The sequence below is a fragment of the Chenopodium quinoa genome, unplaced genomic scaffold, assembly GCF_001683475.1.
Source record: "Chenopodium quinoa cultivar QQ74 unplaced genomic scaffold, ASM168347v1, whole genome shotgun sequence".
In the NCBI taxonomy this organism is placed as follows: domain Eukaryota; kingdom Viridiplantae; phylum Streptophyta; class Magnoliopsida; order Caryophyllales; family Amaranthaceae; genus Chenopodium; species Chenopodium quinoa.
Genome location: NW_018742696.1, coordinates 4,869 through 31,412, shown reverse-complemented (window position 1 = coordinate 31,412; position 26,544 = coordinate 4,869). Strand labels below are relative to the sequence as shown.

General features: G+C 38.2%; 1 protein-coding gene and 1 pseudogene across 1 annotated transcript; both read right to left on the bottom strand.

The window, feature by feature from the left end:
* Window positions 1-690: 690 nt before the first annotated feature.
* Window positions 691-1,189, bottom strand: LOC110722883. The gene is made up of 2 exons (XM_021902174.1): window positions 883-1,189; window positions 691-824 (listed from the first exon to the last, which is right to left on the bottom strand). Exons 1-2 carry the CDS (start codon window positions 1,187-1,189, stop codon window positions 691-693), a joined length of 441 nt encoding a protein of 146 aa, XP_021757866.1.
* Window positions 1,190-22,625: 21,436 nt separating this feature from the next.
* On the bottom strand, window positions 22,626-25,571 carry LOC110722882 (annotated as a pseudogene).
* Between the last annotated feature and the right edge of the window lie 973 nt (window positions 25,572-26,544).

Genomic DNA, 26,544 nt, shown 5'->3' with positions numbered 1-26,544 from the left:
GTCCGGGTGGAGATTTCCTCTCCTCCTTCTCCCTTGACAATGGTCATTCCACCCTTTTTTGGAACCACGTGAACCGGGCTAACCCCTTGCTATCGGAGATAGCATAGATTATACCCGCTTCACGCAATTTCAAAATTTCTTTCTTGACAACCTCTTGGAGGTTGGGGTTCAACCTCCTTTGAGGCTCAATGGAGGTGGATTGATCATCCTCAAGGTGAATACGATGCATGCATAAAGAAGGGCTAATACCCTTGATATCATCAATGCTATACCCTATCACATTTCTATATTTTCTCAAAACAACAAGCAATTTTTCCAAATCAAGACCATCAAGGGAAGCATTGACAATAATAGGGTATTCCTCTTCACTTCCAAGATAAGCATATTTCAAAGAAGGGGGAAGGGGTTTGAGTTTTACCTTGGGAGGAGGCTTAAAACACTCCTCCAATTTTTCCTCCTCAAGTTCTAGCTCATCATGCTTAGGACCGTTCTCTTCTTCCTTTTGGCTTCTTCAATGGCCATGACACACTCCTTTGCTTCTTGAGAGAAGTATCCTCCTCACATGTGAGAGCTTCAACCATTGGATCTTGAGGACTCATCATAACCCTTCCCAAACGATCCAATTCTTCATTGACAACATCAACCCCATAGCACTTCTCAACCATGGGGGTCTTGAGTAGCTTAGAGAATTCAAAGACAATTTTTCTCATCAGCTACCTCACATGTAATGGTATTGTTCTTGCAATTGATCACCGCCCCCAAGGTCTTAAGAGCTTCACGACCCAAAATCAAGGGAGTATCCACATCCTCTTCCATGTCCATCACTACAAAATCACAAGGCACATAGATGTGCCCAACTTGAATAGGAACATTCAAGCTCACCACAAGGTAGCTTCACCGAACGGTCGGCCAATTGAATGGTTTTCCTTGTGGGGATCATCTCGATATTAAGCTTTTGAGCGATGGATAGAGGGATCAAAATAACACTTGCTTCAAGATCGGCTAAGGCACCCCTAGCTTCCATGTTCCCAATATTGACCAGTAGAGTGAAACTTCCCGGATCCTTTAGCTTCTTGGGCATTTTGTGTTCAACAAGCGCACTCACTTGATGGGGAAGAGTGATAAGCTCATCATTAAGCTTCCTCTTGTTGGTGAGAATGTCTTTCAAGAACTTGGAGTATGAAGGCATTTGTGTGACAACCTCAATGAAAGGGAGGTTAATGTGTAAGTTCTTCATCACTTAAGAACTTTGCGAATTTGTCATCCAATTTTCTCTCCGCAAGTCGACCGGGAAAAGGAACCGGCCCATCAAAATTTCTAGCCTCACTAGAAGTTGAGGATGTCACCACATCCTTAAACTTCTTTTTCTCCATACTCTTCTCTTTCTCATCAACCTTCTCTTCTTCAACTTCTTTATCTTCACTCACCCTCTCTTCTCCCTCCTTCTTTTCCTTGCTATCCCCTTCCTTTGGACCCTCATAGGTGTAGGGTTTTGTAGTGACCCGACACTACGCGGAAGGAAACCCACCAAGACCTGCCCCTTAATTAAAAAAATTAACAAGCATATTAAACTTAATCAAACAAGATTAAGAACAAAAATTATACCTTTGACGCGTGCTTCGCTCCCAAAGAGCTCTTACTTCAAAATCCCAAAAACACGAGATCTCCGACGGATCGTACCCTCGACCCGACCCGAGCGTCCTAAGTCTTGAAGGTTAGTCAAGACCCGGACAAAATAACTATGAGTTTTACGAATCAAAGGTTTACTCTTTCTTAGAGTTGCCTTTTTAATTCCACTCAAGGTTGTTCATTTCCCAATACCCAAGCTTGGTATTTATAGGGAAATGATCCCTTGATTTCCAATCTCCCATCAATGTGGGAGAGTTGGTAAAATGATAATTATTTAATTCCAAAATAAATGGTTAATCAATTCAATCACAAATCGACACATGACATAATAATAGAGAAAGCCAAGTGAGGACCAAGGCTTGGGGGGACCATTGCCTTGATCCCCAAGGCCATGATTTGGTCCCCACACTCTATGCACAAAACCGGGTTAAGGAGGGCTAGCTTACTGAAAAATTAGCTCTGTAATAATTCTGAACCCTCTACCGGAAAAATACACTTGTTGGAAGGACACCATTCCTTTCAATCTCCCACTTGTCCTTCCGGACAAGTGTGCATACAGTGTATAGCTTATTTCCTATGTCACTTAATGTTTCTTCGTGAACTATAAGGTAAGATTCTTTGTCATCCTTATTACGTTCAGAAGTGTTTCTCGATCTCCGAGTTCGACTGTCAAATAAGCAGATGATTTCTAAAATCCATCTGAGCACGACCATGCATTTTCACAGTCTCGCTCTTCGAGCGGCCTTGTAAACAACAAAACATTTTTCCCTATTGTTAGTAGGGGGACAATCCCAGTCTTGTATTGTAAGTTCTTCTTAATAAGAGGACATAGTCTCCTGAGTGTTCCCGTTATGATCCCCAGTTACGGCAGACGTTTGGAAACATCAAAGAGTCTAGTACTCAAACAAGAAAACTTCACAGTACTCATGGTCGGAGGTAACAAGTTCCGATAGTCATAATGAGAAATGTACTTATGACAAAATTTAACTTTTCTTAAAGTACTCTCATAGGTCTTATCCAGTACAGTTCCAAACTATGCCTGTGTAAATGATTTATGACTGTCACGTCCTCGCAGCACAAGAAACAGTGCTGTAAATCATACTACACACTAATCTATGGCGGTCATCAATCGTCCATCTGTTAGATGACCTCGATTAGGGACAATTTTCGATTTAATATTCAATGTTCACTGAACAGGTGTTTCTTTATCCAAGACATGGTCTTCATACCCAGTTTTGAATATTTCCGTAAATCGAATGGACTCATTATTTAATTCTAAACCACAATTAAATAGTAATGGAGTGAATGATAATTTTGCACAAAAATTAATTACTCCATTAATGAATGGTTTTAATATAGTGTCTTACATTAAATATCATATTTAATTAAAACACATGTACAGGGAATTTCAAAGCCAGTCTGTGGACAACTGTTTCTTGCTGAGAGTTATGCCATGGGACATGGGTAAATGCCCTCTTTTGGCATTCTCCATGTTGAATCGAGCCAGTACCTTATCAATGTAAGTACTCTGGCTTAATCCACTCATCCTCTTAGATCTATCCATGTAGATCTTGATGCCCAATATGTATTGTGCCTCTCCTAAGTCCTTCATTGAAATGCACTTGCCTAACCAGCCCTTTACGGACTCCAACAATTTTGTGTTGTTTCCAATGAGAAGTATGTCATCGACATACAGGACTGGGAATGCAATATCACTCCCACTGACCTTCTTGTATACACAAGATTCATCTGGATTCTTGATAAAACCAAACTTTCTATTGGCTTCATCAAATCGCAAATTCCAACTTTTGCTGGCTTGCTTTAGTCTATAAATAGACTTCTTCAGCTTGCAAACCTTTCCAGCGTTGCCTTGATCGACAAAACCTTCTGGCTGTGTCATATACACAGTTTCTTCCAAAATTCCATTAAGGAAGGCGGTTTTGACATCCATTTGCCATATTTCATAATCGTAATATGCAGCAATCGCTAGGATGATCCGGACGGATTTTAGCATTGCAACTGGTGAAAAAGTTTCATCATAGTCAATCCCGTGGACTTGTCTATAACCTTTTGCCACCAGTCTAGCTTTGTATATTGATACATTTCCATCCTTGTCTGTATTCACTTTAAAGATCCATTTGCAACCAATGGGTGTATAACCCTCGGACAAATTCACCAAGTCCCAGACATGATTTTCATACATGGAGTCCATCTCGGATTTCATGGCCTCTTGCCATTTTGTAGAGTCGGGGCTCGTCATAGCTTGCTTGTATGTCGCCGGCTCATCACCATCCATGACTAGGATGTCCCGATCATCGGTTAAGACGATACCGAGGTATCTGTCTGGTTGAGATCTTTGCCGTTGCGACCTACGAAGGGTAATCGGTTGGGCATTTACATTGTCTGGTTGATTCTGACCAATCTTCTTATATGCTTCCAAAGTATCTAGATTGTCAGTTTTGTTAGGTTGACCTTGTTGCTCGTCATCTTGAAATTCGTCGAGTTCAATTTTCCTCCCACTTGTCATTTTGGAAAGGTGATCCTTCTTCAAAAAGACACCATCACGAGCTACAAAAACTTTGTTCTCGGATTTATTGTAGAAGTAATACCCTTTGGTTTCTTTTGGATATCCCACAAAGAAACACTTATCCGATTTGGGGTGAAGTTTGTCCGAAATTAATCGCTTGACATATGCTTCGGACCCCCAAATCTTGAGAAAAGACAACCTAGGAGGTTTCTTAAACCATAATTCATATGGAGTCTTTTCAATAGCTTTTGACGGAGCTCTATTCAGTGTTAGTGCTGCAGTTTGTAGCGCATGTCCCCAGAAAGAGATAGGGAGTTCACTAAGACCCATCATTGATCGAACCATGTCTAACAAGGTCTGATTCCTCCGTTCGGACACTCCGTTCCATTGAGGAGTTCCGGGAGGTGTTAACTCTGAAAGAATGCCATTTTCTTTCAAGTGATCGTCGAATTCTTGGCTTAAATATTCGCCACCTCGATTCGATCAAAGTGCTTTGATTTTCTTGCCAAGTTGATTTTCAACTTCTTTATGAAATTATTTGAACTTTTCAAAGGATTCAGATTTTTTCGACATTAAGTAGACATAGCCATATCTACTATAATCGTCGGTGAAAGTGATGAAATATCGGTAACCTTGTCTTGCGGGTGTGCTCATTGGTCCACATACATCCGTGTGTATTAGACCTAATAAGTCACTTGCCCTTTCTCCTAACTTGGAGAATGGCTATTTTATCATCTTGCCTAATAAGCATCCTTCGCAATTTTCAAACGACTCTAAGTCGAATGAGTCAAGAACACCTTCTTGAAGAAGTTTCTTGATGCGTTTGATGTTAATATGGCCAAGACGACAATGCCACAAGTAGGTTTGATTCGACTCGATGGTCTTAGCCCTTTTAGCAGTATTCTCGATGTTATAAACCTGTTTGTCTAGTGAAAGCACATAAAGACCATTTTCTGAATGTGCCTTACCATATAAAACATTATCAAAATAAATAAAACAACTATTGTTTTTGATTCGAAATTCGAATCCTTTGGCGTCCAACGCCGATATTGAAATAATGTTTTTGGTCACTCTAGGAACATGATAGTAGTTTTCAAGTTCTAGAACAAGCCCTGAGGGCAAAGACAAACAGAGAGTTCCAACGGAGACGGCAAACATCCTTGCTCCATTGCCGACCCGAAGCTCGACATCTCCCTTCTCTAGCATCCTATTTATCCTTAGTCCCTGAGCATTGGAACAAAGGTGTGAGCCACATCCGGTATCTAATACCCATGATGTTTTGCTAGCGAAGTTTAAGTCTATAACGAAAATACCTGATGAAGAAGCAACGTTGTCATTCTTCTTATCTTCCTTGAATTTGAGCCAGTCCCATTTCCAATGTCCCTTCTTCTTGCAGTAGAAACATTCGGAATCGGATTTAGAAGAGGCTGCCTTTTTGTCCTTGCTGCCCTTTGCAGATTTTGACTTACGCGGGAATTTCTTCTTTTTCCCATTAAAGCTTTTCTTTTTTCCCAGACGTTTGAATGGCTTGCCCTTCCTCACCATGAGCATGTCATGCTTGCCCTCATCCTTGAGGGTTTGCTCGGCTTGCTTCAACATACCATGAAGCTCGGTGAGGGTTTTCTCCATACTATGCATATTATAGTTCATCTTGAACTGATCATAGCCTTTGTGAAGGGAGTGTAGAATGATGTCAATTGCCATTTCGGTTGAATACCCAGCATCAAGCCTTTCCATGTTCTCAAATAATCCAATCATTTTGAGAACATTCGGGCTGACTGGCTCTCCTTTCTTGAGCTTGCTCTCAAGGCTGCCTGTGGGTTTCGAACCTTTCAGTTTAGGCCTGCTCTAGGAACATATTCTGAAGCTCAGAAATGATCTCAAAAGCTGTGTCCTTTTCAAAGAAATTCTTTTGAAGGTCCGGAGACATGGTGGCCAATATGATGCATTTGACATCCCGATTGGCACTTTGCCATCGGTTAAGGGCAGCCTGAGTGACCTCCTCATTTGGAGCGTCGGGCATTTCCTCATCAAGGACGTATTCCTTTTGCTCCTGCATTAGTACAATGCGGAGATTTCTTCGCCAGTCAAGAAAGTTTGGCCCGCTCAACTTCTCCTTGTCGAGAATTGAGCGCAAAGAGAATTGGTTGTTGTTTGAGTTACTTGCAGACATGATTCTACAATTGAAAGAATTTGAAGTGAAAAACAATTCATACATCAATAAGTTGAAATTGAAAACGTTCATGCATATATTCAATCTTATTGGGCATTTTATGCACGCATTTAAAAATTGTCCCTTTTGGGCGAGAATAAAATGATTCCGAGATCCCAAAGATCAAGAAATGGTTAAGCATGTTTTGGCTTGTCTTAATCATTAAATATCTTAAGGTAAGCAATCCAATTGCTAATAGCTCCAATCTACTCTCGATTTGATTAAAATGTCGCATCTAATGCATCCTGACATTTTATCTCTTTTGCCACGACATCTAAGGACTCCTTACTGATATCGTTGAGCTTAACCAAGACAACTTGTATACCTAGTATACCTTACGTTCCTAGGGAAGTAGTGATGCCTCGCTTTGGCGTAATCCATCACGTACGCGCATTAGTACGTAAGTGTTGTTCTTGGAACGACAAATTTTAGCTCAATATTATCAAGGGACCTAGGGTTTCTATGTTGGTTGATTTAAGTGAACTTAACTAATCGTCGCAACATGATAGAAATCCTAGACATGCAACTAGAAATCATAATATAATAACAATATATATAAGGCATAAAAATAGATGCATTTGGCAACTAGCATGACCCCTTGAAATCTTCAATTTCCATGGGTCTTCATCTTGGCTCGTCTTCGTCGAAACGCCGTCTTGAGACATCTTGGCCAAAATAAAAGAAGCTAGCTAGAACGACTAAGATTAATCTAATAGTACAAAAATACTTAACAGTTCGCAGACCGTATTTAGATTTACAAAAATACATAACGGAACACAGTCCGTATTTTCTATCCTAGTCGGGCCCCACTAGTTTGCCATTTTCAAAGAACCTGTTTTTGAAAACAATCTTCCATTCACCCATTCACTATTTTGTGAATGGCCCATGCAATTTTACGAAATACATATTTAAATACGCAAAACTAGTAACTAACTTAGGTGGTTAATCCAATTAACGCGCCTAATTAAAACTAGTCAAAGTGGTTTAATCCATTATTTCTAAACGCAAAATGCTAACGCACTTAATTAAGCTCCCACTAAATTCCGCATCCGTACTTAATTAATCCGATTAATTAAGTCGGCATAAACCATAATTTGTCAAAATTGTTGTAAAATCGAAAATCGAGTTTTTAGCCTCGTTAAAATAATTATTTAAAATTATTTAAACTGCAAAATTTTCGCAAAAACGCATAGCACAAAAATCAAGCCAAAATACCCCACACAAGCATTAGGTGGATTGCACCATAGCTGCTAGGCAGCTCATGTGCTGCGCTTGCTGTGCTGTGTGCAGCATCCACGCCCAGCATGGCATGCTGCGCCAGCCAGCACTAGCAGCTCGCTACGCATGCTGCGCATGCTAGCTTGCTAGCTGGTGCCTAGCAGCGTCTGGCAGGCTGCTGGAGCTTGCTGCCTCGCTGCCCAGCAGCACGCACAAGCAATTCCAGCAGCCCTGCCATGCACGTAGCACTATGGCAGCACACCACTCCCACTGCCACACAGCAGCCACGCGCATTGGTGCAATGACCTTGCGTACACCATAGGCAGCCACATGTGGGCTGCTAGGCAGCCCGACTAGCATTGGTGACGCTTGCGGTTTTGCATCGATTTGCGTGCCAATTCTCAAAATTTAATTCCAATTTGTGTGTGCAATAATTAATTCCAAATTACATTTTAAAATTAATTTGAGGGAAAATAAAATAAAATAAAAATTAAGTCCTACTTAAATAAAATTTATTTTATCGGTGCACAAGCCTAAATTGTCCAAATTGCAATTTTTAACAAAATTAGGTCTAACTTTCTGCTTAAAATAAAATGAGCTATGTCCAAAATTAATCTTGCCAATATGCAAATTAATAATGGATTTGACAAATGGGAGTTGGAAAGATAAAATCAACCATCCAATGATAAAAATTTTCCAAACTTGCATACTTGTGTAAAATACCAAGATTACATCTTCCAATATGAAGATTAATCAAATTTTACTCACAAGTAATTGAACTTAATGGATTTTTAATCAACCAAACATGAAAAAATCCAAAGTTTGTTCAACATGGAAATTTAGGTTAGGGTTCCAATCATTTAAACCATTAAAGATTAGAACTTTAACATTATTTGGAACTTAAAATTCAAAATCACAAACAAGTTTTCACACTTTATTGCAATTTATTTGTAAAATTTGTGAAAAAACAAGTTTATGTGAAAAATTGGTATATCAACTTAAGCACTAATAAAAAACTCCATTATTATGCTCAAGGATATTTTAAAACCAGTAGATTGGTGATGCAAATGTGCATTTAATCTAAACTTGTAATGCTTGCATTAATCAAGGCTTAAAAAGAATTAAAATTTTTCGTTAAAAAACGAAAAACTCCAGAAAAATTAGGTTTCTGGTTCGAATTTGGCTTCTGGACAGCTCTAACAGGGTTGAATATGTTCCAGAATGTCGATTCTACCCAAAAATCACTATCTTTGAGCCAAAAATCTGGGTTCGACATCCAAATCGAAAATAAAATCGAGTTTTAAAATTAATTAAAATGAGCATCTAATCTAATTAGAAGAATATGAACCAGAAAATTAAATTCTTTTAAAACACCTTAATTAAAAAATAATTGCAAAAATTAAAAGGAGCGTGGCTCCGATACCGCTGTAGGGTTCTAGTGACCCGACACTACGCGGAAGGAAAGCCACAAGACCAGCATCTTAATTAAAACAATTAAACAAGCATATTAAACTTAATCAAACAAGATTAAGAACAAGAATTATACCTTTGACGCGTGCTTCGCTCCCAAGAGCTCTTACTTCAAAATCCCGAAAACACGAGATCTCCGACGGATCGTACCCTCGACCCGACCCGAGCGTCCTAAGTCTTGAAGGTTAGTCAAGACCCGGACAAAATAACTATGAGTTTTACGAATCAAAGGTTTACTTTTTCTTAGAGTTGCCTTTTTAATTCCACTCAAGGTTGTTCATTTCCCAATACCCAAGCTTGGTATTTATAGGGAAATGATCCCTTGATTTCCAATCTCCCATCAATGTGGAGAGTTGGTAAAATGATAATTATTTAATTCCAAAAATTAAATGGTTAATCAATTCAATCACAAATCGACACATGGCATAATAATAGAGAAAGCCAAGTGAGGACCAAGGCTTGGGGGGACCATTGCCTTGATCCCCAAGGCCATGATTTGGACCCCACACTCTATGCACAAAACCAGGTTAAGGAGGGCTAGCTGGCTTCCAGCTAGCGTGCCAGCTAGGCTGCCAGCTAGCACCCCCTTGCTGCCCAGCACCTAGCCAGCCAGCCAGTGCGTGCTGCTGTTGGGCTGTGCTGGTGTTGCGTGCTGGCGCTGGTGCTATGCCTCGCATCTGTTTCTCGCACCACTGCTAGCATGGCCAGCATGCGTGCTGCTAGCGAGCCACGCATGCTGGCTTCTTTCCTCGCCACCCATACGCCATCAGTCTCGCACACCATGCGCCCCACGCATCTAGCCATTCTCGCACGCAATGCCTAGCATGCGTGCTGCTAGCTTGCTAGATCTCCCTCGCACAACCACATGCATCAGCCTCGGCCTTGCACCATGCACTACGCATGCACAGGCCTCGGCTAAGCACCACGCACCACGCATGCGCCAGTGCATAGCACTAGCTGTGCTTGGTGCGTGTGTCCTGCCATGCTCCCAGCATGGTGCTGTGCTTTGTGCGAGGGCATGCGATGGTGCCTAGCACCCTAGCACCCATGTTGCGATGCAGAGCCATGCCAAGGCACGCATGTGCGCAGGCATGCTGGTTGCGATGGTGTGCTAGGGTGCGCATAGCACTTGCGATAAGCTGCGATGATGTGCTATGGTGCGCATAGCATTTGCGATGGTTTCCTAGCACACCTAGTGTGCTTGGGCTTGCGCCTAGCCATGCTAGGTGCATGCTAGCCTGAACTAGCCTAGCATCCACAGGGCTAGGCTAGTGTGGTGCTAGGCTATGTTCATACTTGTCCGCTTTGTGATTTTGCGACGCTCGGTCTCGATGCCCTAGGCTCGATTTCCGACGTCAATATTCGTAAAACTCCGCTGACTTATTAAATCCTTTGGATTAATTCGTCGTCTCGGATCGGTGGTTCGATTGGGTTCGACCCGAAGGGTTCAGTTAAGATTAAGCTGTAACATCAATTGCACATTGATATTACTAATCGGAAGCGGCCTCCACCTAGGCATTCCGATCACTTGACCTTACTGAAGAATTAGCTCTGTAATAATTCTGAACCCTCTACCGGAAAAATACACTTGTTGGAAGGACACCATTCCTTTCAATAGGATGTACCCGATCTCAATGTGATTGCCTTGCAAGAGTCGGGTTTAACAATGTTGGAAAGGGGTTGTTTGTGATTGTCCGGGCAAAAATAGAAGATGAGTTGAAAGGAACCCTCTCGGCCAATTAAGCTAGTTGTGAATCAACCATCTTGTTATGAGCCTTGACTTCTTGCATTTGTTGATTCATGGCTTGAAGTTGTTGAAGAATTTGAGCTTGAGTAGAATCGGGTTGAGATGCTTGCTCTTGACTCCTTTGAGTCGTTTGACTTCGATTATGGTATTGGTGTTGATTATTGTGTTGGTTGTTTCTTGGGTAGTTTCCTCTTTGTTTTGGGTTTGGAATGGAGGTGGGTTTTGATATTGGAGGTTGGAGTTGTATGGTTGTTGAGCTTGTTGATTCCATTGTTGAGGTTGGTTGCAAATCCGGGTGGTGGTTGTCTCCAAGCTACTCCACCGCCACCTCCCCTATATCCGTCTTGCCTTGTGTTATAAGCCGCTACATGTTCCGGGCTCAAACCTCCACAATAAGATGTATCGTGGTTTGGTGCCGCCACAATTTTGACAAGAGAAAGAGTTGACTTGGGAGGAGCTTGCACCACTATTGACACTAGTATTCAACTTTGCAAGCCCTTTTGTCAAAAGCTCAATTTGATGTTGCAGTTGATCAACTTTCTCCAACTCATACTTCCCACCTTTCTTCGGTGCATTCCTCCTTCTACCACCCCAAGTGTTTCGGGTTTTTTGATGTCCTGCGGGAGAGTTACAATTCCGAGACTGGAAACCGGACGCCTGTACCTGCAAAACAAACGGATGCTCCGGATGATTGGAGATCCGCCTCCAACGGTCAAGTTTAGTGCTTGATTAAGGAGTAATTAATGCGGAAAATAAGGTAATTTAGTCTCTCTAGTGAGAGTGTTTAATGTGCGTAATCCCCTTTAATGAGGATTAATGAAGGTATTTATAACCTTGGGAAGCATGCCACTTTCTAGTTTAGGGTAAACCTAGGGCTGACCAGGCCTCCAAACAGGATTGGGCCTGTTGGCTGATTTTTCCCTTGTGTCATGGGAAGGACACGTGTCGCGTCGCAATTCGTCCATGGTGGACGAATATATGGTTGACACGTGGCAGACGCCTATTTGCTACGTGAAGGACACGTGGCAAAACCTGGTTGATCCACGTGTCAGACAGTGATTGGTGGATAAAAATCCCCTAATCACCAAGAGTAGTTCTTCACCACCTCTTCAATTGTTGCTTTAACTTGATTTTGAGGGACTTTGATCAATTGTCCACCCGCCCTCGCATCCAAGTTAGCTCTAGACATCGGCTCCAAGCCATCATAGAAGAACCTCATGAGTAAGCTTTGGTTGTATTCATGGTGAGGACATGCTTGTACCAACTCTTTGAACCTCTCCCAAGCTTCACTAAGGCTTTCATCCGCCTCTTGTTCAAATGATGCAATCTTCCTCCTCATCTCGGCGGTCTTCTCTTCGGAAATGAACCTTTTCAAGAATGCTTGGACAATTTCCCTCCATGTTGTGAGAGAATTAGGCTTGACTTGCTTGAGCCACTTCTTTGCTCTCCCCGCAAAGAGATTGTCGGAATAGATGCATCCGAATGTATTCTTGAGAAAACTTGGTTGGTTGTATCATGGCGCAAAGTTCAAGAAATCTATCAAGATGCTCAATGGGGTCTTCGCTTGGAGAACCCGAGAATTGCTCCGCTTGAACCATTCGAGTGTATTGAGGATGGATGGTGAGTTAGTTTCCGTGACGGGTAGCAATATCCCACCGGTGAGCTCATAATCCTCCGGATTACCGAACTCATGAAATAAAATATCCACTTGTTGTCCCGCCATTTCGTCGCCTTGAGAATGTGAGGAACAAGAATCACTCTCACTATCAAAAATAGCACCAAATCCTCGACCCTCTCCTTGATAAAGCCGACGGACTTGTCTCAAGATACGGTCGATTTCGTGATCGATGTTGTGCGTAGGTGGTCCTTGAGATCTTCTTTGCATCCACCAAAGCTAAGCAAACTATTAGCAATGACTAGCAAGTGGAAAAAGAATAAAGTAAAAAGCAACAAATCCAATAATAACGTAAATTAAATGTGCAAAACTAGCCGCTTCCCCGGCAACGGCGCCAAAAATTTGATCGAGTGGTAATAGGTCGTTACTACTACCTAGATCAAATATTACAATTTATATCTCCTATCCTAAATCTATCAATTTCACTTTAGATAGTGGTAAGGTAGGGTCGATCCCCAAGGAAACGGGGTTTAGCACGATTTATGCGATATCTAGGATAAATTGCAAGTAACAAAAAGGGGGATTATGGTTTGATGCTTGAATATTTCTATGATCAATCTAATCGCCAAAAACAAGACTAAAAGTAAGCTAAAGAAGTAGGGATTGAACTAAGCACTCTAAATGAAAATAAGGGACAAGATTATAACGATATCAATGGCAAAAAGCGCTAGGGAGAGGGGGTTCCAATCATTACCAACAAGATACTAATGAAAATCAATAAGGAAACACACCAAGGAGTTCAAACTCTACCAAAAGCAATTCATTCTCATGCAACTACTCAAAGAAAGTTGATGCAATCAATCAACCCTAAACTAGATCATTCTCATGCATCTAATCTAGGACTAAAACATTGGGGTTATAGGTGCACACAATAACTTCAAGCATATTAAGCACAAATCATCAACTCAAGGTAGATTCCAATCAATAATCAATAGGAACTTAAATAAACATGATTTTCACCCCCTTCCCTAGCTAGAAATCTAAGCTAGAGAAAGGAAAAATAGCCATGACAACCAAGCTAAACAAGTATTCAATCCTAATACACCCTAGCATGATTCTAAGTCGAGGAGAAAATCAAAGAAACCAATAAATCTTGAATATTTATGAAGGAAAACTCAAGTAAGAACAATAAAACCAAGTGAATCAAAAACTAGAGAAACAAAAGTAAAGATTGATATTATAAAGTTGAAGGATTACCAAATCATCAAGGTAGTAGCAATAATCTAGAGGAAAGCTTGAATATTTGATTATAAAGATTGATTCTTGAAGACTAATGTTTTCTCTCTCTAAAAGACATGGATTTTCTCTCTCTACAAATGTTTTGAAGCCAATGGAATCGTGGATCCTTGAAAAACTCAAGCTAAAGACTATTTATAGTCTTCTACCAAAATGAGGAAAAAGGGCAAGGGAGAGGGCTCTCCAAACAGGCTACCGCGCCCTCTCTAAGCTGGGTAATAAGCTCGTCAAACCCAGATTGTCGCGCCCGCGGGGGAAAATTTCGCGCCCGCGGGGCCAATACCGCGCCCGCCGCCCTTTGCTCCGTACCCGCGGCTCGCCATCTCCACTTTCTGTTGTTGGCATCAGGGCCATCCTGTCCGCGCCCGCGGTTATGATTATCAGCGCGCCCTCTCCATTTTGGCATCTCCACTTCCTTGGCCAGCTCCCTTAGCACCTCTACTTGAACTAGTAACCCATGATTCGCCCACGAGTGCTAGGAGCTATCGAAACACACGAAAAGGAGGTAAAAACTAAAAGAAAAGACAAAAAGGGAAGGGAAAACATGAGAGGGAGCTAGAGTGACTAAAATCGAGATAAAAGGGGTGAAAAGAGGCATAAACAAGTGACGAATCCGGGGGAAATCTCTAATGAAAGAGGGTAAAATGGTGGCATAAATGCCACACATCATGCACTACGGTTCAAGTTCCAAGCCTCGAATAATGAGGCGGAATATGAGGCCCTGCTAGCCGGTATTCGCATGTGTAAGGCGGCACGGGCAAGAAAAGTTGACGCCTGCTCAGATTCTCAGTTGATCGTTAGCCAATACCATGGTGACTATGAGGCCACCCATCCGGCTATGATCAAGTATCTACAAGCGGTCAAAGATGAGGTTGGGACACTTGACGAATTTCATCTAAGTCAGGTGCCCAGGTCAGAATATAATCAGGCGGATGTACTATCTAAGTTGGCGTCATCTGCAACTTGTGATATGCCTAGGTCAGTCTTTTGGGAAATCATGGAAAAAAGAAGCATTGAACATGATCCTATTGGAGTTCTTTACAAAAGCTCTACCTGGATGGATGCCATCCGGGCTTACCTGGCAGATGGCACTTTGCCGGATGCCCCTTCAGAAGCGGTTGCGTTGAAAAAGCGAGCCTCAAGTTTTGAGATCTACAAGGGGGAACTCTTCAGGAAGGGCTACCTCCAGCCGTTGCTGAAGTGTGTTATCCCTGAAAGGGGGAAAGAGGTTCTAGAGGATCTACACTCGGGCTTTTGTGCATCACATATAGGTGGCAGAACTCTAGCAAAAAGGGCCAGGCGGAAAGGTTACTTTTGGCCCACTTTTGAGGCAGACGCCATGGAAATGGTGAAGAAGTGTGATAAGTGCCAAAGATTTGCCCGGCTCATACACCGTCCGGCCACTGACTAGACGACTATCTACAGCCCGATTCCATTTGCAAAATGGGGCATGGACATCCTAGCTCCATATACGCCTACCACAGGCGGGCAGAGGTACATCCTGGTGGCTGTAGATTACTTCACCAAATGGGTTGAGACAGAGGCGGTCAAGGGCATTAAGACAAAGGATGTCATCTCTTTCATCTAGAGAAACATTATCACCCGATTAATCCATTTCATTTTAGCCCAACCCTCATTTTAGTCCAACCCTCATTTTAGCCCAAACCATTTTAATCCATTTCATTTATATTTATTAATTAAGCCCGATTAATAAATATTAAAACCCTAAGCCTAAAGTAAGTCCGGAATACTGAAATGGTGCCTAATTTATCACGTGCTTAATGCTTAATAAAAGATAAAATGAACCTAGACAAATTCCAGAAAACACAAATGCCACGACACGGCAATATCAGTCGCGCCACGGCAAAATCTTCCGCGCCTCGGCAACGTTTGCCGCGTCACGCCAATTCTTCCATGACACGACAATTTCTAGGGTCTCAATTTCTACGGTGCTTCCATTCTAGGGTTCTGTACCTCACCCCTTATATTTTCTCTATACATACGAAGCCGATTTCTCAGTTTTGGGGGACCAAATCATTCTCTCTTTCTCTCTTATGCTCTAGCCTAAACACTAGCCTTCCCTATTCTTTTACAATACATCCCTTAAGCACTCCCCGGAGTCCATACGTTACTCGAAGTTCTATTATTAAGCCAAGGTGTGAAAAGCATAACTGTTTGAGGGTTTGGCCCCAAATCAGCTCTACTTTAATTTAAATTAATTTTCATTATTGTTTATTAATTTTCCTTGAAGTTATTAATGCGTTTATTGTTTTATAGTTGCACGCAAACACAATCAATGTAAGGAATCATGTTCCTTTTGTTCCTATTATATTTCTAACGATTTTTTATTATGTTTGTCATCTATTAATTGTTAGATTTATAGTTGAATTGCTTCCAATGTTAATGTTTATTCTATCATATTTATTGATCACCATATTGCATGTTTAAAGGGAATATGTAATTGAATATAACGCCTAATAAGATAATTTGGACGACTGGTTTAGGTTCCTTTTAATCTTGTTGTTTAATTGAAGTGATCACTAATAATTAGAATTATATGTTGCATAAATATTCAAACAATTTAGCTTAATATTAGTTTGGAGCAAATTGAATATTGTTTGTATGCCTTTGAGATCGCAAGAATTCTTTTCACAATAAGAATTGAGTAGAGGCCAATACAGGTGAATGTGACTCCATGACTCACTTCGTACCATCATCCCCGATCCTCCTTTTGTGGTTCCGAACCATATAAAGTTAGTAATCTCATGGATTATGAATGGGGTGTAACCTTCACGGGTCAATCGTGGTTGCCTTTCGTTGTCCTTTAATCGTTGTTGCCTTTCGTTGTCCTTTAATCGTAGTTGCCTTATAATGATCCGTGGACGGTTTACAAGTTCCTTAAAAACTTGTTGGCGGCTCCCTACTTTTTTTTGTCCCTAATCGTGTCCCTAATCGTATAATGTCAATTCACACTTCCTAAGAGTGCCAAGCATATTCACAACATGCTTTACGTAGGCGCACTTAGAATGACGTCTATGGTGAGGCAAGCCTCAAAAAAACAAGCCCAATAAACAATAAAACGGGGGGTTTGTTGGAGGACATGTATATTTTGTTGAAGGATATGTATTATTTTATAGAGGATATGTATTTTATTTTTTTTTGCAAGGATATATATATGTATGGTTTGTTGGAGTATATGTATTATCTGATAGAAGATATGTACAGTTTGTTGGAGGATATATATTATTTGAGGATACATATTATTTAATAGAGGATATCATTATTTCAATAGAAGATAAATTTAGGAAAAAAAGAGGATATAATTCTTTCAATAAAAGGACATATTAAAATCAAAAGAGAATAAAACAGGAGGTTGTTGGAGGATACGTATAGTTTGTTAGAGGATGTGTATTATTTGATAAAGGATATGTACAATTTATTAGAGGATATATACTATGTTAAAGGATATATAAAGTACGTTAGAAGATATGTATTATATAATAGAGGATATGTATACTTCGTTGGAGGTAGGTTACTTATTTATTTTTGGGGTAAGGATATATATATGTGTGTGTGTGTATATATATATGTATATATATATATATGTATATATATATATATATGTATATATATATATATATATGTATGTATATATATATATATATATATATATATATATATATGTATATATATAGTATATATGTATATATATATATATTAGTATATTATATATATATTGTATTATATATATATATATATATATATTATATATATGTAGGGTCAGGATCCTGTGAGAACCACCCTTTATGTGAGAACAGTATTATATATAAGAACTCATCAAAGCCATTAGATACTATAAGATCCAACTACTGAGATTGTTCAACTAGAAATGGCAATAATGTAATTTTAAAAACAAAAATATCAGCCCTAATTACGTATAACTCTTTCTCTCTCTACAAAACTTGAAGGTGGATTTCAATGGTGACAATCAGACAACTAAAGATCAACAAGTTCTCTCTCTTCTCTTTCACTGCTACATAATTTCAATTAGTACTTTCCAGATTTTTCTTAATTAAATTTTAATTTTGATAATTTCAATTGAATTCCCAATCTTCTTGTTCTGATTTTTGTAATTTTGATGATTTTGGATCATCTCGTTCGAATTTTGATGAATTCAAATCAACTTGTTCGAATTTTTATAAATTCAAATCAACTAATTGCTTGTGCTGGAGTAGTGGAGTATATGAGCTTGCCAGCAAGTCAATACTCAGTGCTGGATGCAGAAAGGATAGAGAGAGTGGATGATAGTACATTTAGGTGCTATGTCTACAGGTTTAAATTCTTTTCTTTCGAGGTTTCCCCAGTTATGCTTGTTCATGTCGAAGAAGAGCCTAATGGATGTTGTATCAAGCTCTTATCCTACAAGGTCTGACCTCTTATCTGCCCTTTTGTTCCATTGGTTAGCAATGTCCACTTCTTTGTTAGCATTGGATGTGTCTATATATGCTTGAATTGTCTTGATTAATTGTCTTTGTTAGTTACAATTTTTATTTTCCAATAAGATTTTGTTTAAAATTAGTGACTTGCGATTTGTTTGTTCTGAATATCCTAATAGTGCATACAAGGTGTTTGATAAAATGCTTGTTAGAAATCTTGTGACTTGGTACTCTATTATCAATGAGTTTGTTTCGAATGAGTTCATAGGTAATACTTCGGATACTTTTGATGCGGAAATTGAACTGCCCTTTGTTATTAGGGTAGTCAGATTGGTGTGGCAGATGGAGGTAGTTGGGTTAATGCCTTAGTTGGTGATATTCGAACAGATGATAATCTTAGTATTTATCATATGAGCAAACAATTCTTTTGCTATCTATCAAATGAGCAAATAATTCTTTCCTCATTTATTAAATGAGCAAACAATTCTTTGTTCATTTGTAAACGAGAAACAATTCTTTGTTCATTTTTTCAAAATGAGCAAACAATTCTTTGTTCATTTTATCAAACGAGCAAACGATTCTTTTTTCATTTATCAAACGAGTAAACAATTCTTTGTTCATTTATCAAACGAGCAAACAATTCTTTGCTCATTTGATAAATGAGCAACAATTCTTTGTTCATATTGTTCAAATGAGCAAAAATTCAATGTCCATATACAAAATGAGCAAACAATTCTTTACTCATTTATCAAATGAGCGCATAATTCTTTGCTCATTTATCAGACGAGCAATTGGTGTGTTGCAATGTGTGGCGTGGCTGTGAGGACTGTAGTAGCAGCTTAGTGTTAGCTAGGAACGATGGCTGCAAAATTGCTGTAGCAGGGCATGGTTGGTAGCGTAGATATTAGGATGTGTTGCCTGTTGTGGTGATATTGTTGTTGCTGTGCGTGTGATTGGGTAAGGTGAGGATGGAGTTGTGGTGTAAGATAAGAGCTTTGGTGGAGTTGTGCGTGTGATTGGGGTAAGGTGAGGTGGAGTTGTGGTGTAAGATAAGAGCTTTGGTCAAATGATCAAACTAAGTCTTGGTTGTCTGTACAAATAAGTAAAAGCAAGGAATAAATTGGTGCATAATATTTGTCTTATTATTTAGCCTCAAGTATTACAAGATTTTCTTATAAGAGATGATGCATAATATTTGTCTTATTTGGCTTGTATATGATGTCAAATGAGCAAAAAAAATCTTGCTCATTTGTCAAATGAGCAAGCAATTATATGCTCATTTATGAAATGAGAACATAATTATTTGCTCATTTATCAGGCGAGCAAACAAATCTTTGCTCATTTGATTTATCAAATGAGCAACAATTCTTTGTTCATTTTATTAAATGAGCAAACAATTCTTTGTTGATTTATCAAAAGAACTAATTAAAAATTTATAACATAGAAAATGATTTAAAACATATGATAAAACCTATTAGCTCAATTGGTAGAGCACTATGCAAATGCATAGGGATGTAGGTTCAAATCCTACATAGGTTATCTCTATAAACAAATTAATTAAAAAAAATTCAAATTTCGTACTAAATTATATGAGCAAAAAACTGGTTTGAAATGATTTATAACTATATAAACTTTGTTACAATTATACTCTCATACAAACTTGTGTCTCCACTTTACATAATGATGATGTAGGTTCGAATCCTACAAAGGCTGTATTATAAATAACTATATAAAAAAAACCTTCAAAAAAAAACTTGATCATCTCTCCTTTTCTCCTCAACTATGCTTTGTTCTATACTTTTTCTCTATATATCCACAGAAGATTAAACCACTTAGAAGAACTAAATTAATATGTTTGTATCTCTCAACTAATTCATAAATAGAAGTTATCACAGACGACATTTGCAGTATTTTAGGTATACAATCTGCCTGCCCTGACATTATAAGCTACTTGTAGGTTTCTCAATTGCTGAAGAACCCTATTAGCCTGCAATATAGCAAAAAGGTAAGAAAAAAAACACTCGATAAATGATGATCAAACATTAGATCTCCTACTCTTCCCATTTAAATTTAATAGGGCCATTTGAGTTATTTGGTCAAATGATCATTGTTGGGAAGTTTTTTTTTGAAACACCCTAAAATGAAAAGTGGGAAGTTTATTTTGGGATGGAAGGAGTAATAACGATAACAAAAGTTGTACCGCACCATACCTTTTCTTTGGCTCTTGAGGTTCCGGACATGGACAAGATAACTAAAGGTGGCATAACTAAAGGTGTCGATTATCCGAATGTGTAGACAAGTAGAACAAAGCAGTGGCCGCATCCTTCCTACCACGGGGTGTTCCATTCCTAACAACTCCACCAATGCATCAATAGCTCCTGAATTCCCTATCCTAATCTTATTCTCTTCAAATACAGATAAACTATACAGAGTTGCAGCAGCATTATCTTGGTCCTCAGGAGTCCCTGTCTGAAGGACATGGATCACAAGCTCAATTGACTAAGCTTTCATAATGTTAACCTTATTGTTGTTACTGATAGACAAGTTCAGAACAGTAGTGACCGCGTTTTCTTGAGTATTCATGTCTGAACTACAAAGGAGCTTAACCAAAGGGTCGATAGCTCCATAACTCGTTATTATGATTTGGTTATCCAAGTCCTTGGCTAAAATCCTGAGCATTGAAGTAGCTTCTCTAACAGTTTCAAGTGAAGTACTTTTCACATTATCTACTCATTCCTTTACATGAGCCTCTAATCTTGCAGCAATTCCATAAAGATCATCTCTTGTAGACAAGTACGATCATGGGTGAGAATTGGATCGGCTGTAGTCGGGTTTTAGGATTGTAACTTTTCCTTTCCTTTTGCTGAGATCTTGTTGTTGCTGATGCAAGAATAACTTGATCCTTTGCCATCATGCCTATTTCATTGATTTCGCCGGGTCTGATGGATTGTGCAATTGCTGCTGATTGACATCTTCAACTATTTCTTGTTCTAAGTCAGTGTATGAAACCATGATGGACTGAAGTTTGACGGACTATTTATATATAAGTGTAACGCCTCTATATTCTTCCTTTGCACATATTCTGTACAAAAAAAAGCAAATATCACCATCTTTCTTTTGCTAAGCTATATTGAATTGATGATCAATATTCATCAACACGCGATACGCAAGAAGAACTAATTAATCATGCGGGACGCCAATTATATAATCATGGAGGAATATGAGTAGGGACTTCAATCTTGTAACAGGGGATATGCAGCCATTATTTTTCTCTAATATCCCCAAATATACCCCTTTTAGGTTTCTGAGTTTCTAGACCAATTGAGTGTAGTTTGCTCATTTCTTTGCTCACACTACAAACTTGTGTCTCCAAATTACATAAATGAGCCTACGTGGGATTCGAACCCACATCTTTTGTGCATTTGCACAACGCTCAACCCTTGAGCTAGTAGGCTAACGTATTTAAAACATTCAAACACATTCACAAATGAGCATTAATTTGACAAAATGAGCAAGAATCATTTGCTCATTTGACAAATGAGCACTAAATAGTTTGCTCATTTGACAAAAGAGCATTGAATTTTTTTGCTCATTTGATAAATGAGCAAAAATTATTTGCACATTTTTGCTCATTTGATAAATGAGCAAAAAATTATTTGCTCATTTGACAAATGAACAAAAAATTATTTAATGCTCATTTAAATGAGCAAATAATTTTTTGCTCATTTTTGCTCATTTGATAAATGAGCAAAAAATTATTTGCTCATTTTATCAATATAAAATGTGTTTCATAATATCAATATTCGTACATTCATTCCTAATAACTAACCAAATTTTACTTACAACGAAACAGATAATTCTGCCGTTCAGAAGGTATAGGAACTTCAGAGTCCATGTTCACTTATTGTTTTTCCTGAGTGATTCCTTGCTAACCACTCAGGAAAAATATACGTAGTACTATGTATTTAAAGTTGAAATTTAAATAGCAAATCATGAAACACTGCTGGTGCAATGACAAATTCCTAAAGGTATATGCTCAGAACAGCTAAAGCATGTTAACAAGCAACCTTAGTAGAATAGTAGATACAACATTACTGCTTCGAAGCAGCAGCTCTTTGACTCGATAACCTTTAAGTTAGAGAAATAGACCAGAAAAGAATGTAAGTAGTAAAAACCAATACTTACTTTTGGTATGGAGCTACTCAGATCATGGGAGGAGTGAGCTGCTTCATATGATTCAAAGAATGATGCCTCTTCAGGATTTTTGACATTTACCTATTATAGTTTAAAGTTGAAACCACAGAATATAGAAAAATGCATGAGATTCCATGCTGATTTCAGAGAACACTATCATGTTATTCAAAGTCAGACAAAAGCAGCGAGAGAAGCAGAAAATTAAACTAAAATCCCGCAAAGTTACAAGATAACATACTCTGAACATGCCAAGATAAAGTTCCAAAATAGCTTGTTCTATCTCAAGAATCAACAGTAAAAACCATTTGCCAAACCCCATCAATAGCCTCATTCCTCAATGTCACGTTGTTGTTACCATCAGCAACCGCCAAGATGTTACCCGTTAGGGACCATGACACCCTTCAGACTGGGGTCCTGAAATCATTCAAGACCTTGCCCTCCCACGGATCACCATCCCTTGTGAATCTCCACATAATCACCTTCCCATCTTATGATGCACTTGAAATGGTGGATTTTGGGAGCCCTAAATTTGGTGCCCAAGCAATGTCCCTAACCCAATCAGTGTGCATTTAGAGAGCTGGGAAGCAATCCATCTTCCAAATCCCATTATTAAGTTTCTAAATCTATACTGTATTGTCACAACCTCCTGAATAGAGTTTTTGGACATGATCATGGACTCCGGATGCTACAAGAGCACCAGGAGCAGTGGCGGGTGCCCAAGAAACAGAGGTCACTCCAACTGGGTGAGCTTGGTCTATCTTATTTGAATCTCAACCACCATCATACCTCATAGTATAGACCATAATATTCCCGTCTGATGATCCACTTGCATGACAAAGTCTGAGCTCATGAGGTTCCCATGAGATTGAATTACCAGAGGATTTGTGATCATCAAAGACATGAGCTTGTGACCACTTATGAAAATGGGAATTGAAATTATATTGCAAGTTAGCTTAAGCTGCTGCAAAGCAGTTCACTAACAGGATACCTTTGTCTAATTAATAGCAGATATCCATTTGATCATATATTGAACCAGAGATCAAAGGTCAAATATCATATAGCAAGAAAAATAGAGTAAAAATCCTAAAACACCCAAACCAACCAGTTTTCAAAGACACCATGAGGACAACAAGCCTCATACATCAATAGGAAACAAAACTTAAGAGCACATGTAAGACAACCCACAATCAATACAACCGTAGAAATTGATGCTGAAAATGTCACAACACCTAGAAGCTAGAAGCTGAGACTCAATACAATCTTGGGGGATATTAAATAAGAAGATCATCAATTAAATATGTACTACATTTGAAATTGATAAAATAATAGGATTCATTGGGGAATATTGTCAAACACTTAGTGTGCCTCAAAATTTAAGCACAAATTAGTGAAATGCAAGTACCAAAATTGACAAAATCAATCTCTATAACCATTCATAACCTCAGAAATTATAACTAAAAGTTCGAATTACACTATAAAGAACCCTAAATTGACAAATGAAGGAAAATTAAATCTAAAATCAACTAATAAGTACTCAAATAGAAATCGAATAGAAATCACCAAAAAAAAAATTGAACGGAAATTGAACCGAAAATCGCAAAAAAATTGACAAAAACCTTAAGTAATCAAACTAAAATCAATGAAAATCAAACTTTAATCAAAGAAAATCAAACTAAAATCAAAGAAAATCAAACTAAAATCAACGAAAATTACCTTGACAAAGAATCAATGAAGTTAGAAGCAGAATTGATGAAGAATCAAAGCAAAGGAAGAGAGCAGTAAGAAGGGAGCAGAGAAATTGAAGGAGGAGAGGGAAAAATGGCGCGTCGAATGAAGGAGGAGAGAGAATAAGGTTGGGATAAATTGTAGCCATTTGATGCAATTGATCTAACGGTTGTAATATGTCCTCACATATAATAAGGTTCTCACATAAGGGGGGTGGTCTTATATGATCCTATCTCTATATATGTATATATGTATATATATACATATATAAGTATATAGAACTGAGATCACGTGAGAACCAAGGTGAATAATGAGAACTAGGAACTCATCTTGACCGTTGATTACACTTCATCTAACGGCTGAGATCTCACCCGCCTCATTAAGGGCAAAATAGGAAATTCTGTACTTTGAATGACTACCGCAAAAACTCATCAGTTTCTTTTTTCCCTTTCTCTCTCTTCTTCACTCTTTCTCTATCTTCCTTCAAATTCTCCGTGGTGGGATTTTTCATTATTTTTCGCATATCAAATTCTTGAATTTTTTCTTCGATCTTCTTCACTTGTTATTTTGAACAAGTAAGTTATTTGCTTTTGTTTTTTGTTTTTTGTTTTTTATTTAATTAGTTACTGCGTATTTAATTCTCGATTATTTGGAATTTGAAATTAGGATTTTTGCTATTTTTTCCTATATATCGCATATCTGATTCATTGAATATGTTCTTGGATTTTGTTGTTAGTTTTTTATAAAAAAGTAAGTTAATTTGATTTCGATTATCGATTTTGAATTTGGTTTAATTTGACTTTTTAATATTATGTGATTTTGATTGCGAAAACTAGGGTTTTCACAATTTTTTGTTTCGGTATTTGTGATTACTTTGTGTTTTCTCTTTAATTTATAATCAGATCAATAATTTCGTGCTGTTTTGGTTGCAATTTTATGATCTGTCGCTATTCTTTGTGCAATGACATATAATTTTTGAGTTTTTGAAAAGTGCAATGCATTTCTAATTGTTTTCCAGGGGATAATTCAATGGTGAATTGGATTATCAGGAATATGCTTTGGGTGGTTGGGTGATAATTTTTTTTTGGATAATTACTTTTGATGTAATCTTATTTACTTTAATGATTTTTTTTTTACTTTTATGCCTTGAGATCGCAATCGTGATTTGCGAGGCAATAATATCCTGTTTAATGTATTGATGTAGTTGAAATGGCTTATATTTCGCTGGTACATTAATCTCTGCTTGTATGAAATGTATGATAGTATAGCTTGCATTCTTGACTATGAGTTATGTCTTGGAGAAAGCTGATTGTGTTGGCTTGTACGTTCTTAACATTGATTATTGTTGTTGTTCTGCATTTCTATCAGAATTTCACTTTACTAAGGCTTTAGTTTATTGATAAAGGTGGTTGGGGAATTGGGGGTTTTACCTTGTGTTGGATTTTTAAAGTGGACTATTAGTGGCTTAGTGCAGATAGCTTTTGGGATCTGCAAACCTTCATTCGGACTATACCATGAAATCTAATAATGATAGAACATACTAAGAAATGTGCATAATGAAGAATGCAATGCTTATATATCTTAAGTAAGACTATCCACATTTTGAACTTGACATATTGATAAGGTATTTCTTGGCTGCCTTTTGGAGATGTGGGATTATGCTTTACAAATGAGTTATAGGTAATTTAACCTTGATAGGTTTATGCTTGCTAGTAACCGATGGTGGTTGATGTGGTTTATTCTGCTTGTCATGTATCTTCTCTGCATCGCTCTAGTATATCAGGCATATTGGATGTATAGAGTATATAAAAAGGGATTATAGGCATCTGAATGCATTTTGTGCATTCCACTACGGTATTGCTGCATTATGTAATGATATTTTAGTTAGTTTTATCTCTAATAATTTTGATACTTTGTGTATTTTCAGGTTGAGTGTCCTAAGTATCCAGGTTTTTGTATAGCACAACAAAGGAAGGAATATATCCATTTGTTGAAATATTTCATACCACAAAGCAAGTATGTCAGATCCTTCTATATCTAATACTCCGTAGTCTTTTGGGATTTTGACTATGTAAGCATCCAGTTTTAGGATCATACCTCTCAAATTAGATTTACTTTTGAGATTGTTTTATTTACTTTTGAGATCATTTTATTTTTTTATTTACTTTTTGAGTAAATTTTTTTACTTCGACAATATACACTAGCCTACTAGCTCAATAGGTAGAGCATTGTGCAAGTGCACAAAAGATGCGGGTTCGAATCCCACGTAGGTTTATTTATGAGATGAAATTATTTCTTTCAATTATTTGTGTGTATATTATTTAGTTTACTTTAAAGTCTTTTTTATTCACTTTAGATTCTTTTTTATTTACTTTTAAATACCCCAATCTTCTTGCTAGTCGGAGGTCGTATCTTAATGCGAGAGCTACATCAATTACAGGAGAAGTGTAGTATGAGCATACTTTTCCAACAGCT

What these genes read in the sequence shown, in the direction of transcription:
- LOC110722883 (XM_021902174.1), bottom strand. Translation starts at nt 1,189, where the DNA reads ATGCCTTCATACTCCAAGTTCTTGAAAGACATTCTCACCAACAAGAGG. An exon ending in TTCGGTGAAGCTACCTTGTG is followed by an intron (nt 825 to 882) that starts GTGAGCTTGAAT and finishes GTGATTTTGTAG; the next exon opens with TGATGGACATGGAAGAGGAT.